The following is an 18,042-nucleotide window of genomic DNA, read 5'->3' on the forward strand; positions in this document are numbered from 1 at the left end:
AGTTTGAAGGCAATTGTGTAGCAAAACAAACTTTTTTTTCGTTCAAACAAACTTTTTGATCGGCCGATACTTAATCGTTGTAGTGTGCGCACTCTCATACATTTTCATTCTGATTAAGAGACTGACTAAATTGTCGGCCGATAGAAAGTTTGTAGTGTGCGGGGGCTCTAAAAACAACAATAATTTAATGATGTTGTAGACTGAGTTTTATTCTTTGTTCTGTTTAAAAAAAAAAAACAATTTATTTTGATTGGTTTTGTTTTTACAACTATAGGATTAAAGAATAAACAAATTTCTATGTATTATTTAAACACATTAATATCCTTCTTCTTTTTCCACATTTAAATCAAGATAAACCCTTGGCCCAATAATTTTGTAAGTGACTGTGTTTTTTTTATTTGACAGCAGATTTTATGTTTCAATCAGCTGTTCCAAGTCAAAGTGACAGAAGCGCGCTTTGAGGATTTCTCAACGTAACGCGATGACGCGTCTGGCAAAGCGTGATTGTGTTTCAGCTTTAATGCTGGTAGGAGAGTACGGTTGATCAACCTAGAAAATTTAGATCACTGTTATCTGGCCATATGACACATTATTTTAAAATATTTTATAATGCAAAATGGAATGAGACCCGGAAGGGCAACTCTAAAAAAGTTAACAATCCTTCTTTATGTAAAGATGAATAATTTTTGAGTAGGGGTGAACGGGATTAGAAGTAGCATGGGTAACAAGTAAAAGCTAAAAATAAACACAGTGCTCTTCTAAGAATTAAGAACTGAGTGCGTATTTTACATAGCTTTTGTCCCATCTCCTTCAGTTACAAATCAGGAGGTAGTAAGGGAAGTTTTAAGGGTATTTCTTCTATTTTTGGTCTGTAGAAGAGATACATTTCTGAGTGTCTTATTTTGTCATGAATTTGTGTTTTAGCTACAATATTGTGTGTTCATGTGACACACGTGGTTTTTAGATAATTTTCCGTTTTTCAATGTTTGATAGATAAAAATGTTCTCGTTCATTTAAATTTTTGCATAAACTGTGACTCAAACGGATCATCTTCTTAATTCATTAAAATTTCTTCCTTTTGTTCTTGCCACATGGATTTTTCGGTTGAAAAAGGGTGTTTTTTTAACAGAAATGAAGAGTTCGATTTTACATCTAGCGTTAATTTTATTTTGGAGTAATGGAATAATGTCATGCATGATTTAAGGTTATTTTTTAACCGACTTCCCAAAGGAAGAGGTTCTCAATTCGTCTGTATTTTTTTTTTTATGTTTCTTACCTCAGAAGTTTAGACTGGGTGAATTAATTTTGATGACTTTTTTTGTAAATTAGCCCAAAAAATTAAATGAACAAACAAAATTCTAATTTTTTAGTGTTTTCTGATAGGCTGCATCTCATTGGTAAATTATGATAAATCAAAAAGCATGGAATTACATTCTTTTTTATTTACAATTTTAGTAAAAAATATTTGTTGTTATTTTTCTTCATAAGAAACTTGAATCATTTTATCAGAAAAAAAAAAAATCCCACTTTCTTATGAAGGGGGATAAAAACAAAAAACATTTTAAAAACTTAGATTTTGTGATATTTCTAAAGACTGTGTGATTACACCATTTGAAAAAAAAAATATTTTGTACTATGTAAAATCATAAAAAAATAATATATTTCACATGTGTCATGTTTTATTATAATATGATCATTTTTTTTTACTGTTCGTTTAATTTTTTGGGGCAGTGTATTAAATTATTTATATGTAGAATTATTTATTAAAACGCATTATAATATTGTTTTTTTTGTTTTTGCTGGCTATCGCTCTAATTTAGTAGAAATATTTGCTTTTCAGTGTTAGAATAAGAATCAAAAGGGGCAGTTTTTTTAAATAAAATTATACAGGGTGTCCCGGGATGAGATAGGAAGATTTTGAGGGATGATTCTTGGGTATATTCTAAGAAAAAAATTGTTCTACAGTAACAGAATAAATTTATAAAACACTATTTATAAAACACATTTTTCGAAGAAAATCGGCCCCAAAGTAAAAATTTATCATGGGTAAGAAAAAAATAATTCCATTTAAAAATTAATATCTGAGCAATAAAAAAAAGATAATAACATTTCTTAAAGGCGGGTACAAAGAATAGCATTTCTTCTAAAAATCAAGATAATAATGAAGTTTTTATCATAAGTATTAACGGATTTATTAACATTAACATGAGTGAATGCATACCAAAGTAATCGTTTTCTTAAATCATCGCAGATAGAGAGTTACTGTAGAACAATTTTTTTCTTAGAATATACTCAATTTACACACTTCAAAATTAAATTTATTGCAATTATCTTACCTCTGAGTCTTTTTTATTAAAAATCTCTGCAGTATTAAATTAACACTGAATTTCACCCGGATTGAAGTGAAAATATATTCTTTAATCACTTTCCATTGGAAAGAAAAAACTAATTTAATTTATATCATTAATATGTAAATGATCCCAAAATATATCACAATTTTACTCAATAGCTGACAGAAATGTAACTAATTCTTTAATGAACTCTTACTTCTTGAGAAAATTTTTCATTATAACAATACTATGCAATTATTATTATTATTTAATTCTTCTTGTTTTTAAATGCCAAAAGACACATAATCAAAATGTGTATTATTCAATTCAAGATTTAAATTAAAACTAAAATTAAATGCTTGTTTGATTTTTCAGTTGTGTTTTGATTCCAAAAACTCAAACTCGTTATCTTTTGCGTATTTCAACTTTACACCCAGAAACGAAAATAAAATTCTGATTTACTGATTTATTTATGTACATATATATGATTTTAATGTCGAAAAAATTTTTTTCAAGAATGTATACAGTCACTTATAAAATTATTGGACCAAAAAGATAAATGTGAAAATTGTGGAGCAGTGTATTATTGTAAATATATGTATTTTTTTTAATTTAAATGTGGTCTAATATTAATTTGAGCGACTGTACATAAAACATACCTACTCAGTGATATTTCTTTTTCAAAAAATATGTTCTTTTGAGATAAGATTTTTTTGTTTCATCTCGCAGGAAAAAATATAAAAACACACATGGAGAGAATATTTATTGTGATACTAAATGACCTATAACACCTAGAAATGATTTCGAGCTAGATTTTAAGGTCAAATGTGTCTTTTTAAATTTGCTTCTTATCACAGTGATAATATGTTGTATTTAGGAAGACATTTTTGTATAGACCGAAAACCTTCTGATCGACATATTTTTGATTTAGCTGCAACATTTTTACGTTTTCTTTTTGAAAAGAATTACGTATTCTAGAATTTTAATATTTAATTTTTTTAGAAAGGTTAACATTTTGGTGACTTTTGGAGTAAAGATTATTTAAAAAAAATAACACTGGTTGCTGGTTCTATTTGAGCTAGAGATTTTGTTTGCTCATTTTAAATATGAAATGATAGGTTTTAATAAAAAATACTAAAAAAAATATCAACAAATTCAATTTTTTTAAGAGATTTGAATGCTTAAGGCTGGGTATACCACCACACAAACGGCTCAACGCTTATAAATTGGTGGATAACTTTCACATTTGTAAAGATAATTGAATTAAATAAATTTTGTAATTTAGTTAATAAACAATAAGGCTTAAAATGTTCGATATTATAATTTCTAAATTTGAGCAATTGTTATTCAGAAATAATTTTGGTCGTTGTTTTAGTACGACCTATTTGTTTTATGTTTGTTTCTAGTCAGACTAAAAATTGTATTTTTTTTTAATTCTTTTTTGGAATGAAATTGAATCAAAGTAAGGATTAAAGATGTTTTGAAAAACTTAAACTTTGTTTTTTTATAGAATACAAATTTATTGCAACTGATGCTATTTTTGACCTTGCAATGTTTGAATGTTTTTAGCAATGGGGTAATTCCATTTATTGGTTTTGGCAGAATTTTGTATGTTTTTTTTTTCACTAAATTAAATATTTTAAAACATTAACACTTAGTTTCATTGTATTTTATATGAAAAGTATTCCAACTATTGTGCTGTCTGAGAATATCTTCAAATAAGATGTAACGGGTGGGACGTTAGAAAGTCAATGCCTAATACCTATTCGTGTTAATTTGTGTATATGAACCAGCTAGTGGTCAAATGTTGACTCCAACGTTGTTTTTAATTGATGAGATTTAAGTTTTGTTTAATTACCTTGCCTGAACTCCAAAACAGTTCAGATCTCGATTTTATAAACAAGTGTTTTTTTTAATCAGAACAGTTAAGAAAACTTTGACAGTTTAGTATTGTGTTACTTCTTGCCAGACATTTCTCATGAAACTGTTCTGTTCTGCCTGTTATTTTTTACCATTATTTATTCTCATCAAACAAAACCTTTATATTGTTGAAAATGAAAGAACCGAAATAAATAATCAAAAAAATATGTTCGACTAATGGCTGTCAATTTATCAAACAAAAATAGTAGAAGATGTGTGAACATCGTAGGTATAATGATGTATACGCTACGGTGACCATCCGTCCCGGTTTACCCTGGACTGTCCCGTATTTCTACAGCTTGAACCGGGTTTTTATTTAAGAAACCCGTAATTTGTCCCGTGATTGTCCCGTATTTGGACATTCTCTGATTTTTGTATTCAATATTTTGAATACTTTGTACGGAAAACAAGAAAACAGTGGCTGGAAATTAATATTTTTTCTAATTTTTCGGATAAAACATTAAGCCTAGTACGCTGCTGAAACAAAACGAAAATTTTTCTAAGTCTCCAAAGTCAAAAAAATTTTGCTTCAAGAAAAATTGCCTGGACAAATAAATGGGAGTGACAAACGATTGAAAAATCTCCATATATTCTAGCACAGGTAAGAATTTCGTCACCGTAGCTGCGTATTGTGCAACGAAGAGCAAAATTTTGTGCTGATTTTGTATGAAAATTTTCGTTTCGCCTCTAGACTAGGCTCTAGTTTTTTTAAATGTTCGTCCCATAAAATCGTTTAGGAAATCTTGATATCAAAATAAGGAAAAATAATGAAAACTCATTTAAACAAATTAAATTTTTTTTAAATCAATATTTTCAAAATGATCAAACGAATCGCTTCCAGAAATATGGTCACCGTATGTATATACCACTTAATGTAAGACAAATAAAAAAAATAATAATACAAAATTTTTGTATAATTAAGAATAATTCTTAAACATTTTTCAAAATAGGACCTGGTGTCATGAGACACGGTAGTGTCTAGCCAAATTCTTTAACAAACTTTGGCATCAAAATTATGGAGCACTCCCCGTTATCGTAGGATCTTGAAATTTTGCAAAATGATTGATCTCGTGAGATAGGTAAATATACAAAGAAAAAAAAAACGAAAATTTCAGATTTTCGTAACCGCCCATTTCCACTGGTTTTCAATAATTTCAGATCACTTCTGATTATTTCAAAAGCTTTAAACTAGATAAACTGGTAGTTAATACAGGAACAAAACTTGAAAACTCTTTGATGCATGAAATATATGAAACTAATTAAGGTACTTACCTTACACAATTCAGACGCTCAGAATAATATGGGTCAAGGCCACTTCTTTGCAAGTTGGATTTAATAATTAATTGTTTCGTTTTTTTTTTTTTTTTTAGCCAATAACGTTCACATACACATGTACTTAAAGCATTATTGCAAAGAAAAAGTCTTTTTTCAGTTATTTGATATTAAATATTAGATCTTGCCAAAATTACCACCTCAAGGAAAACTTACGGCACCCAAAATGAAAATATTTTACTTCTTCTCAAAATCATTCAAAACGCATTTTCTTAACCTACCTGTTGGAAATTCGTTATAATGGGACAAATAAAAGATTAACTTTTACTTTGAGACACCAAACACTTAGCACTAACCCAACTAATCAAGATTAAATGACAAAGGCTGTTTGTTGTACCACCCTAAATCATTAAATAGGAAGGTTTTTCATTTTCATTAACGAGACTTATCCGTTAAATACGTTTATACCCCTTCTTAGTCATGTTAATCCATTTGAAACCTTTTTGCAAATTACTTATAAAGAGAGTATATTTAATTACGTGAACGATTGGCAGATAATTCAAGTGAAGACGTTTTTGTGGCAAACTAAGCACTAGGCAATGAAGTGTAAAATGAATAATTCAATTACAAAAACTATAAACATCACAAGTTTTGAGCATTTTCTTGTAGATCTTAGCAAAGTGTCTGACAGTTTATATAGAAGCTTACAAGAATGAAGTAAGTTTTTCTGCGGAATAGATATTAGGATGATAATTGTGTGACTTTATACAATTAAAGGAATTTTAATTTTCAACAAAATGGAAAGGTGTTATAAAATTTTATTCGAAAAAAATTATAAATTATAAATAAAACATATTTTTTAAAGCATGCACGATTGGATTGGCCCGCATTTTTCAGCCCACGTAAATGGCTCACTTACAGATAAGGTATCTTTGTTTAAAAAAATGGTTTTGAGAGAAATTGAAACAAAGTTTTATTGTAAAGGTCACACCGGATATGGCACATCTCATACATCCATACTGGAATCGATTTCCAGCAATCGAACCCAAGATGACGAGACTTCTTGGCGTTTTCTTAGGATCAGCGGCCATAATATCGTTTTGCGGAAACGGCTTGGTTGTCTGGATATTTTCGACTACAAAAACACTTCGAACACCGGCCAATTTATTGGTACTGAATTTGGCCTTTTCCGACTTTTCTATGATGGCAACTAATTGTCCAATGATGACGATAAATTTATTTTTTGAAACATGGATACTTGGTCCGTTTATGTGCGATTTGTACGGAATGTTGGGATCGGTTTTTGGTTGTGCATCAATTTGGTCCATGTGTATGATAGCATTGGATAGATATGAAGTGATTGTGAAAGGAGTTACTGGACGACGTATGACTATTAAACTTGCGATAATCAAAATAGTTGCTATTTGGGTATTTTCACTTTTTTGGACTATAGCCCCAATGATGGGATGGAGCAGGTAAAATAAATAATGGTTTTTTGTTTTTTTTGTGCAAAACTAATTGTTTCACAGGTATGTTCCGGAAGGAAATTTGACATCATGCGGACTTGATTATCTCGAGCAAGATTGGAATCCAAAAAGTTATTTAATATTTTATACGATATTCGTATATTTGATGCCGTTGTTCTTAATATGCAGGTCTTACTGGTATATAATTGCGGTAAGATATTTAAATTCTTCTTAACCCTCTGTCGGCACACGGGTGCAAATTTGGCAGGACTCTTTTTTTTTGAAATTGTGAATACAATATTCGAATTCCTCGGAAAATTCTACATAAATTTCATTTATGATTCTCTATAAAATAGTGAGACAGAAAAAAGTTCTAGCGACATGAAAAAGTATACACCAAATTCGCAAAAGAGAGGTGTGCCTACAGAGGGTTAATATTTAACTCTGAAAGAAAATTATTAATATTATAAGTTTAACACATTGAGATAAATAACGTTATAACTAAAAAATTTGAACTTCCAATGTTGGTCTTAAATATTGACCTAATACCAATTTCTTGTTTATTTTTTGTTCTTAACAATTTTTTTACTATTTCAAACTAGGATACTCATTAAAAGTTTAATGTCGAGTTTTCTAATAGGAAAAGTGCTGTTTCGTATACCTATATTTTTTAAATCTTCCGAGTTCCAAATTTCATAACTTGAAGCCGTGTTACATTGCACAGTTTTATTATTTTATACGAATAAAATATTCTTATGCGAATAAAATATTCTGTCCCACAATCTATCAAAAAACCGTTTCTTGCTCTTTTTTCTCGTATGTAAATGACTTCATCGAAATTTTCGAAAAACCCAGTTTTGGAATTTTGTTGAAAATTTGTTTTTTTTTTTTTTTTTGGAGAAGAATATTGAGTTCAATAACTTAAATTTATTTTCGGAGCAATGAATTGATATGATTCACTCGTATATCTTTAAATCTGCATCATATCAACTGCAATTCTTTTACTAAATTTCACAAGTTATGTATTTTATCCACAGGGTGTTTTGGTTTTAGTTGCAAATCCTCTCGTTTCCCCCAAAAAATAACGTAAAATCATTATGTCAAATTTTACAACCGTACCTACCACCATTTTTAACAGTTCTTCGCCATTATTTAGTTTAAACTTATTATATGTAATTCACCCGGAAAAATACACTCATAACTCATAGAACAAAATAGTTAATATCGGGATAACTATTAAAATAGTTAAAATAATATGCACGACTGGGCCGCAGTCGTACTTGCTCTTGTAGTTCAAAGTATCTATACCTTAAATAACTATTAGAAACTAATGATTTTGGTTAAATTAATAAAAACAAAATAATAATTAAAAAAAAAACATTTTAAAATTTTTTTTTTCAAAAAGTTTTTTAAATTTTTTTTAAACATTTTACACTTCAAAATGGCAAGAAAAATTTGTCTGCAAATTTTGAATAATATTGGCTTAATGTTTGATGAAATATACGATATTAACTAAAAAAATATATCAATTTGGCAGAAAACGGCAACGCCATATTTGTTTCTCCGAAATTTTTGTGAAAAAAACTAAAAAAACAGTTTTGTAAGAATCACTAAGACTATTACGAACGCCAAGTTTAATCGAATTTGTTAGAGCCGTTTTTGATAAAATTGCAATAACTCATTAAGATGTACGGGAAGAGCCAACATCTGCGATTTAAAAAAAAAAGTTAATGTCATATTTTCACTATCCGCATTTTTAGAGAGAAACTAAAAACGCAGTTTTGTTAGAACTACGTACAGTATTACGTGAATTTAATCAAAATCGTTAGAGCCGTTTTCGAGAAAATTGCAATAACTCGAAATTTTTTTATGGGAGGTATACGTTCTAAGCGAGATATTAAAAAACAAAAAAACCAACCTTGGAAATTACGAAAAAAACATCCATACCAAATTTCAATAAAATCCGTCAACCCGTTTAGGCTGTAGCTACTTGTACAGATGGACGCACGGACGCACTTACGCACCGACGGACGTCATAATTAAACCCACTTTTTTGGACTTCTCCATCATCTTAAATGTTAGTTTTGATTAAATCCTCGAATTTTTTTTGACACGAAACCAATACTTGCCCTATAGAGCAAGTAAAAATAGTTATTTGTGACTATTTTAATAGTCAATCGAAGTACTCGTATAGGTACATCATATTAACTATTAAATAGTCAATTTTTAGTATTAAAATAGTTATATGTCAATAGTCAATAATGACTATTTTAAATAGTTATCCCGGTTTCAACTATTAAAATAGTTATTTTTTCTCTGAGTGTAGTCATGTCATTTCACCAGACTACATTAACATTAAATTTCTTACTTGTCTATCTTCCCCCACTATTTCACATGCAGTTTAAAAAAGTCTAATAAATAAATAAAAAAAAAATAACGTATACGCCACAGTGTATCTGGATAAATAATGTGAATTTCAACTTTGGCGTGGTGTAGGTGAGTAATTCCATGTGAAAAGAATATACGACAAATACTTATGTCATGAAATCTGTTTGTGTTATATTTTACTGGTTCCTTAGCTCAAAATATTAACTTCTGCATATAAATAATCCCCCAAAAAAATTAGTAAGTGAGTAGTATGAATTAATTCCTTAAGTCACTCAATTTTTGAGAGTAAAAAAAACCATGATCTTAAATTACTTTTTTGCATATTTCTTACGACTTTATACATTTGTAGGGTGATATTTAGACCTTTCCAAAACCGTTATTAAAAATGAAATCAGTCCATTTTAAGCTGATCTATTACAAAAAAGGTGAAAAACACATTTTATTTTTTTTCTAAAAAACCCATTTTTTAATTTTTTTTTTCAAAACTGTATTTGAAGTAAAAAATTATGATCTTTTCAATAAAAATAGTTTCGTAGTGATTTTTTCACTTTTAAGCTGTTATTTTGCAATTTTTTATTTTGATGATTCAAATTTTTACATAAAACGATAATGAGGCTCGGCACGAGTACGATAACTTAGGCGACAAGAATTGATAACGGTATTTTGTAGAGGAGTTCAATACAATTATTTTTTACTATGGGAAGGGGGGTCTATCTCCCCTCGTTTAGGCGGGAGGGGCAATTTTCTAAAATATGACGTAAAATATTAAAAAAATTATTAAAAATCAACGGCAATATTTACAGTTATAATTGATATTTTTCTGAAAAGCCAGAATTATACACTTAATTCTAGTTTTTAAATAAAATTATTTCAAATAATTTTTCTCGAAATAATCAACTTCAAAGTTAAAATTTGAGGGAAAAAGTTTTTAAAAAACACATTAAATACTATTTTTGCCAAGACTGTCATTTTAAATATGAAATTAATCAATGAAATAAACTGCCAATCAATTTCTTATCAAATACTGAAAACCAGATGCTTCTATGCCTTCTAGTTTTTGAGAAAATTGAAAATAAGAAAATTATCTTTTTATCAGATTTTCATTTTTTTTTACTATTTTCGCAAATATTAACCGCTTTTTAAATTAAAAGTATCATGCCTTTCCCCCTTCGCGGGCTCTCAGGATTTTAACTTCCTTTTTGGGTCCTCTGTCCCGCTTCTCTTAGGCGATTTGAAATTGGTCCTTAGAATCTCGCGATTTTTCTTTATAAAAATGGTAAAGGTATGAAGTTCAAGGCATATCAAAGTGAGATGGGTAAGTGGGGGCATGCTGCCCCCCTGCAACCCCCCTGCAACCCCCCTGCTTGGGCACACTATTATAGGATTTGGGAGTATGTATGTATATATATATATGTAGTTTGGGTGTAGGCAAATTTTCTTCAAAATTTAAGGGGGGAAATCCCTCCAGACGACACCTTTTTCACTATATTTTTATGAAAAACTGAAAGCACTTATTGAAATTTGGAAAAAGACAAGGTATTACTGACATTATCAAGAACTGAAAAAAAAATTTTTGGAATGAAAAAATAACAAAATGGCGGCTCTGGAGCCTTTCAAAGTTGACGCTTCTAGAAAAGTTGACCCAAAAAGAAAGTTAAAATCCTGAGAGCCCGCGAAGGGGGAAAGGCATGATACTTTTAATTTAAAAAGCGGTTAATATTTGCGAAAATAGTAAAAAAAAATGAAAATCTGATAAAAAGATAATTTTCTTATTTTCAATTTTCTCAAAAACTAGAAGGCATAGAAGCATCTGGTTTTCAGTATTTGATAAGAAATTGATTGGCAGTTTATTTCATTGATTAATTTCATATTTAAAATGACAGTCTTGGCAAAAATAGTATTTAATGTGTTTTTTAAAAACTTTTTCCCCCAAATTTGATTATTTCGAGAAAAATTATTTGAAATAATTTTATTTAAAAACTAGAATTAAGTGTATAATTCTGGCTTTTCAGAAAAATATCAATTATAACTGTAAATATTGCCGTTGATTTTTAATAATTTTTTTAATATTTTACGTCATATTTTAGAAAATTGCCCCTCCCGCCTAAACGAGGGGAGATAGACCCCCCTTCCCATAGTAAAAAATAATTGTATTGAACTCCTCTACAAAATACCGTTATCAATTCTTGTCGCCTAAGTTATCGTACTCGTGCCGAGCCTCATTATCGTTTTATGTAAAAATTTGAATCATCAAAATAAAAAATTGCAAAATAACAGCTTAAAAGTGAAAAAATCACTACGAAACTATTTTTATTGAAAAGATCATAATTTTTTACTTCAAATACAGTTTTGAAAAAAAAAATTAAAAAATGGGTTTTTTAGAAAAAAAATAAAATGTGTTTTTCACCTTTTTTGTAATAGATCAGCTTAAAATGGACTGATTTCATTTTTAATAACGGTTTTGGAAAGGTCTAAATATCACCCTACAAATGTATAAAGTCGTAAGAAATATGCAAAAAAGTAATTTAAGATCATGGTTTTTTTTACTCTCAAAAATTGAGTGACTTAAGGAATTAATTCATACTACTCACTTACTAATTTTTTTGGGGGATTATTTATATGCAGAAGTTAATATTTTGAGCTAAGGAACCAGTAAAAAATAACACAAACAGATTTCATGACATAAGTATTTTTCGTATATTCTTTTCACATGGAATTACTCAGGTGCCAAAACATCCAAATGGAAAAACATTCTTTGACTTTTTAAATGAACAAAATATATCCCCTTTGTAGTCAGTGTTAATAAATACGAGTAAACCGAAAAACAAATCTTGACATCGTTTTCTTAAACGTCTTCTCAGAAAGTTCCTAGAATGATTGCATGGTTGGGTCATTTTTCTCTTCTGTGCAGACTGCAGATTCTAAAATCGTCGTTCAGTTTACTCTCATAGGTATGTCGGTATGTGAAGATTTTTACCATCCATACAAAAGTCTGTAGTTGATATTCTTAAATAAAATTTTCACTGATACGTGCGTCGAGTGTTGTTTGTCAAGAACCCCCAAATAGTGAATAGTTAGCAAGTTAATATACAAGTTACAAGTTACAAGTTAATATATTAATAAATGTACTTCTTTACAATTTTTATAAAATCTTGCTAAACTTTTAACTTTTAAAAATTATTCACAATTGTTTCTAGGCCGTTGCAGCTCACGAAAATGCCATGCGAGAACAAGCAAAAAAGATGAATGTGAAATCATTGCGTTCCTCTGAAGACACAGAAAAGAGTGCCGAAGGAAAACTGGCCAAAGTAGCTTTAGTTACAATTTCACTTTGGTTTATGGCCTGGACTCCATACGGTATTCTAAATTTTTTGGGTTTTTTCCAATCAGATCTTCTTACACCGCTGGCAACAATATGGGGTGCGGTATTTGCAAAAGCTTGCTCCGCATATAATCCAATCGTTTATGGAATTAGGTAAAAAGTTAATTTATTAATTATGAAGAATTGTATTTTATTATTTAAATTATAATTTAGTCATCCAAAGTATCGTGTTGCTCTAAAGGAAAAATGTCCTTGCTGTGTTTGTGGAGAAACTGAAGATCCGAAGAAGAGTGAAGTTGCGTCACAGCCATCGACAAATGGGGAAACCCCAGCGTAAATTAATAAATGTTACATGCTTAAAACCATTCTTACTTTAAATATAAGAGAAAAAAGCTTTGACATCAAATTATTTGTGTTTTTTTGTTTTGCAATGAGGGAAGATTTTTTATTGGACACATATTCAGTTGGTACACTCTGTGCAAAAGGTTCTTATCAAAACCAATCTTAATTAATGTTTGGACTAAACAAAAAATTACAAAGCGCAACTTTCAAACTCCAACTGGAAGGTGCACAGCACATCATAAAATTAAATTGCAAAAACAAATATATTGAGGCCTCAGGCGTCCTTTAAACCTGCGACACGACGCGAAACAACGCAGCACGACGTGACACAGCGCGACGTATGTATGATGTAAGAAATGCAAAAAAAAACTCACCATGGACAACAATAATTTCGAGGTATTAAAGGACTTCTTCTAAGAGGACCTCAACCAACTTTGCGTGCGAAACCGAAAGTAGCCTGCTAAGGGTAGAGCTGCCTGGAGAATCTTATTGGTTCAGGCCCAAATCCATATACAACATTGATTGAAACGCAGCCGCTTTAAGGCGCATGGTCACCATAAGTAATGTAAGTAATTTATCAAGTCCAGTACCTGTGATACAAAAAAAAGGACTTTGTTTCAATACATAGTGATTCTGCAACACTTTTTCCAATCTTACAGCTTTATTGCGAATTGCAACTATCAACCAATAGTTGATAAAAATTAAATTTCGATATCTAATTACTTAATAAGGAAAAGTTTTGAAAGCAGACAATGGTCCTAACCGTTATTAAATTGAATCTAATTACATTAAAAAGTTGACCAGTTTTCCTATAAATTAGGTTTAAAAATCCCAAATTTCAGTATTTATCAACTACCGATTGATAACACGGTGTTACAAAAATGAGGTTTTAAAATATACGCGGGCGGAGACCTATCAGGTTTTGTAGAGCTAGTCGCACTGAATACGAAACGGTATTTGAAAATCCCCTAACACCCCCAAAATCTGGAGTTACGGGCAAAAAACGGTTTTTTGGACCTTCACCCATTGAAAAAATTCTAGCTTCGACAATTTTTTACCCATTTTCGATTTTTTTACAGTTTCTGATAGAAGATAAATATACCTTTTTAACAATGTATAAAACATGTAACTCGGTTAAACCACTTAGAATTTATAAGATGTCAAAGTTCAAAAATTCAATTTTTTTTGTCATTTGCCCAACTTCGGCATCAATTTAAAGTATATGTTTTCAAAACAACATGCTATTTAAAAAATATATTCTAAAACTATATCTATTTCCCAATCGATCGAGGTATTTTTTATGAAAATCACTTCAAAATTAGCTTAGAAAAAAAAATTTTTCGATTTCAACCCAGATACAGAAATTCGAACTTTTAGGTATAGAACAAAAATGTTGTTTCGGCACGTAGTAAGATAAGTTGGGCGCCAGGATTTGATTAAAGGTTTTTGTAGAGGAGCTCAATACAAACATTTTTTTTCTTTGGGAGGGGGGTCTATCTCCCCCCGTTTAGGTGGGAGGGGCATTTTTCTAAAAAAAATTATCAAAATAAAAAAAAATTATTAAAAAACAACGGCAACACTTACAGTAATAAATGATACCATTTCCAAAAGGCAAAATTGTGCATTTGGTTCTAATTTCTAAATCAATATAATATTACCAATAGTGTTTGAAATAATCGATTTCAAAGTTAAAAATAGGCGAAAAAAAATTTGTAAAAACTCATTTTATACTATTTTTGCCCAGACTGTGAATTTTAGTAAATAAATTACTTAAACAGAAAACTGCCTCAATTAATTCCTTATCGAACAGTGAAAACTATATGTTTCTATGTCTTCTAGTTTTTGAGAAAATTGAAAAATAAAAACAAATAAAAACAAAAAATATTTTGAAAAAAGAAAAATCTGATAAAATAATTTTTCAATTTTCTCAAAAACTAGAAGACATAGAAACATATAGTTTTCACTGTTCGATAAGGAATTAATTGAGGCAGTTTTCTGTTTAAGTAATTTATTTACTAAAATTCACAGTCTGGACAAAAATAGTATAAAATGAGTTTTTACAAATTTTTTTTCGCCTATTTTTAACTTTGAAATCGATTATTTCAAAAACTATTGGTAATATTATATTGATTTAGAAATTAGAACCAAATGCACAATTTTGCCTTTTGGAAATGGTATCATTTATTACTGTAAGTGTTGCCGTTGTTTTTTAATAATTTTTTTTTATTTTGATAATTTTTTTTAGAAAAATGCCCCTCCCACCTAAACGGGGGGAGATAGACCCCCCTCCCAAAGAAAAAAAATGTTTGTATTGAGCTCCTCTACAAAAACCTTTAATCAAATCCTGGCGCCCAACTTATCTTACTACGTGCCGAAACAACATTTTTGTTCTATACCTAAAAGTTCGAATTTCTGTATCTGGGTTGAAATCGAAAAATTTTTTTTTCTAAGCTAATTTTGAAGTGATTTTCATAAAAAATACCTCGATCGATTGGGAAATAGATATAGTTTTAGAATATATTTTTTAAATAGCATGTTGTTTTGAAAACATATACTTTAAATTGATGCCGAAGTTGGGCAAATGACAAAAAAAATTGAATTTTTGAACTTTGACATCTTATAAATTCTAAGTGGTTTAACCGAGTTACATGTTTTATACATTGTTAAAAAGGTATATTTATCTTCTATCAGAAACTGTAAAAAAATCGAAAATGGGTAAAAAATTGTCGAAGCTAGAATTTTTTCAATGGGTGAAGGTCCAAAAAACCGTTTTTTGCCCGTAACTCCAGATTTTGGGGGTGTTAGGGGATTTTCAAATACCGTTTCGTATTCAGTGCGACTAGCTCTACAAAACCTGATAGGTCTCCGCCCGCGTATTTTTTGAGTGTTACACCGTGTAATTATCAATCGATAGTTGATAAATACAATTATAATTGTAAACCACAATAAAGGCTGTTAGTTTTACAGAATTTTAGGTTTCTTACACAAAACACGTGTTATAGAGGTCACGGTGGTCTTGAAAACGCGGCAGGTTTTATAAAAATGGATCCCAAAAGTAATGATGCAGATTTGTTCGAAATGATCTCAGGATTCCAAATTTGTAAATTTCAAAATCGTACCTGATCCCTTTTTTGAGTTATAGGTATTATACATATATATACATTTGACTTAGAATGGGAGAAAAAAAATTAAACAAAAAACAATAGCACATTATAATGTCCTATGCCTTTTTGGAAAGCTAAAATATACTCCTTGAATTTGATGTTTATTTGAAGTTGATTGAGTAAATAGTTTTTCGTCGGTGAAACCAGAAAAGTGTGTAACTCCATTTTAGCAAATTTTATAGGAGAGCAAAAAAACAAAATCGTTTTGAAGGCATTTGTATGAATTTTCATTTTCTTATTTGCTAATAAAATAAAAACTATGAACTTTAAGGGGATTCTGAGTTTGAGGAACGGTAGGTATTGGGTTTGTCTAACAGACGGCATTCAAATCTAATTTTCAGAAAATTTGGAGTTACACACTTTTCTGGTTTCACCGACGTTTTGAGAAATTTAATTTCAAAGTCAAAATTTAAAAAAAGAAAAAATTTTTTTGTATTTAAGTTAATTTTTTTTTTAATTTGAACCTTGCAGCAAGTTTTTTTAGTTCTTAGTCAAATCCTTAAAAATAAATGCAAAAAACTATTCTAGTTTTTCAAAAATGGAAAAAAAAGATAGGCACTTTTATATTTGTTTTATTTGTTCCTAAGGAAAAAATTGTATAATGGTTATTTAATCAACAGATTTGTAAGTTTAGAATCAACCCCAAGATCGTAGTATTATTTTGGCTCCTTTTTTGAGGTTTTTTGTTCATTTTTGGTGTTTTTTTTTTTAATGTTGTTTTTTTGCCATTTTTAGAGTTTTGTATTTTTTTTTTATTTTTATATTTTTTGAAATTATTTTAATAAAGTTCTGAATATTTCAGGACTATTTTTGAAATGTAAGAGTTATAAACTCCTGCTCAAAATTAACGCACGCATTTTTCTTCTGAAGTTATACCCCTACATCTTATTTTAAAAGGCTTTAAAATTCTTTGGTGCATTTTTTTGTGTTTTCTTATTGTTTAGCAAGTCGAAAAAATGCTAAACTGCAACAGTATTATCAACCAAAAAAAAGATAAACCAAATTTAACAATTCAAGGTCTGAAAACTGATTATAAAATAATTTTTGTTTTTAAAAAGAAAAATTTAAAAAAAAATGGAAGCGGGTGACGGTTCTTTCCCATAATTGTATGCCATATTTGGTATAGTCTCCTCTAGCGCATATGACAACCTGGAGTCGTTTGTCCATTCCATTAATTGGCTTTTGAAGGTTTTGTTGTAACACTTCTTTCACTGATGTTTTCAGTTGATCAAGACTGCTTGGAGGTGGATTTCGGTCGCGAATGCATCTTTTCAATATTTGCTACACATGTTCTATTGAATTCAAATCCAGATTTCTGTGTGGTTAATCCGAAGCTGGAATATTAAAATCTTGAAGATATTCTCAAACTACTCTAGCATGCATTATCGTGCATCAGACTAAACTGTGGACCAAATCTAGAGGTGATTGGAACCGGATGCTGTTCGAGGGCATCAGTCAAGTATTTTTTGGTACTTAACTTAGGTCTAGAAAGGCTCGCTAACTCCGTAGGTGTTGTAAAGCAGATTTACCTCCATGAAATTTTATGACTCTTCTCTTAAAGGTTCGCGGGTTAACAGACAGAATTCAGCAAATCTCTCCCCAAATCTTCCCGACAAACATTTTATTCCATACCTTGAATTTAAGATCACTATTGTCTCATTTGAGCAAATAACCATGATACTGTGGCATAAAGTAATAGCAGGACTTTACTTTAAAATAAATAGGATGTGCGTTAAATTTGAGCAGGAGTGTATATTACGTATATCAGAAAAATATCCCACATAACATAGATTTCAGGACAGCTTTCAGGTCCTCAGGGACCACAAAACCGTTTCTCG

At 29.8% G+C, this 18,042-nt stretch overlaps 1 protein-coding gene across 1 annotated transcript; it reads left to right on the plus strand.

The window, feature by feature from the left end:
• The first annotated feature begins 6,171 nt into the window (after positions 1–6,171).
• LOC129907478 (opsin Rh1-like) lies at positions 6,172–13,104 on the plus strand. Its single transcript, XM_055983735.1, has 6 exons — positions 6,172–6,327; positions 6,388–6,448; positions 6,507–6,997; positions 7,052–7,199; positions 12,574–12,851; positions 12,912–13,104. The coding sequence occupies exons 1-6, from the start codon at positions 6,320–6,322 to the stop codon at positions 13,033–13,035; spliced, it is 1,110 nt and encodes a 369-aa protein (XP_055839710.1). The 5' UTR covers positions 6,172–6,319; the 3' UTR covers positions 13,036–13,104.
• Positions 13,105–18,042: the final 4,938 nt, after the last annotated feature.

Source organism: Episyrphus balteatus, chromosome 1 (genome assembly GCF_945859705.1).
Source record: "Episyrphus balteatus chromosome 1, idEpiBalt1.1, whole genome shotgun sequence".
NCBI lineage: Eukaryota > Metazoa > Arthropoda > Insecta > Diptera > Syrphidae > Episyrphus > Episyrphus balteatus.

Excerpts from the sequence above, each read along its gene's own strand:
- LOC129907478 (XM_055983735.1), top strand. Across the intron at positions 6,449-6,506 it reads ATGGCTCACTTACAGATAAG|GTCACACCGGATATGGCACA; the intron begins GTATCTTTGTTT and ends TTTATTGTAAAG. Across the intron at positions 7,200-12,573 it reads CTTACTGGTATATAATTGCG|GCCGTTGCAGCTCACGAAAA; the intron begins GTAAGATATTTA and ends AATTGTTTCTAG.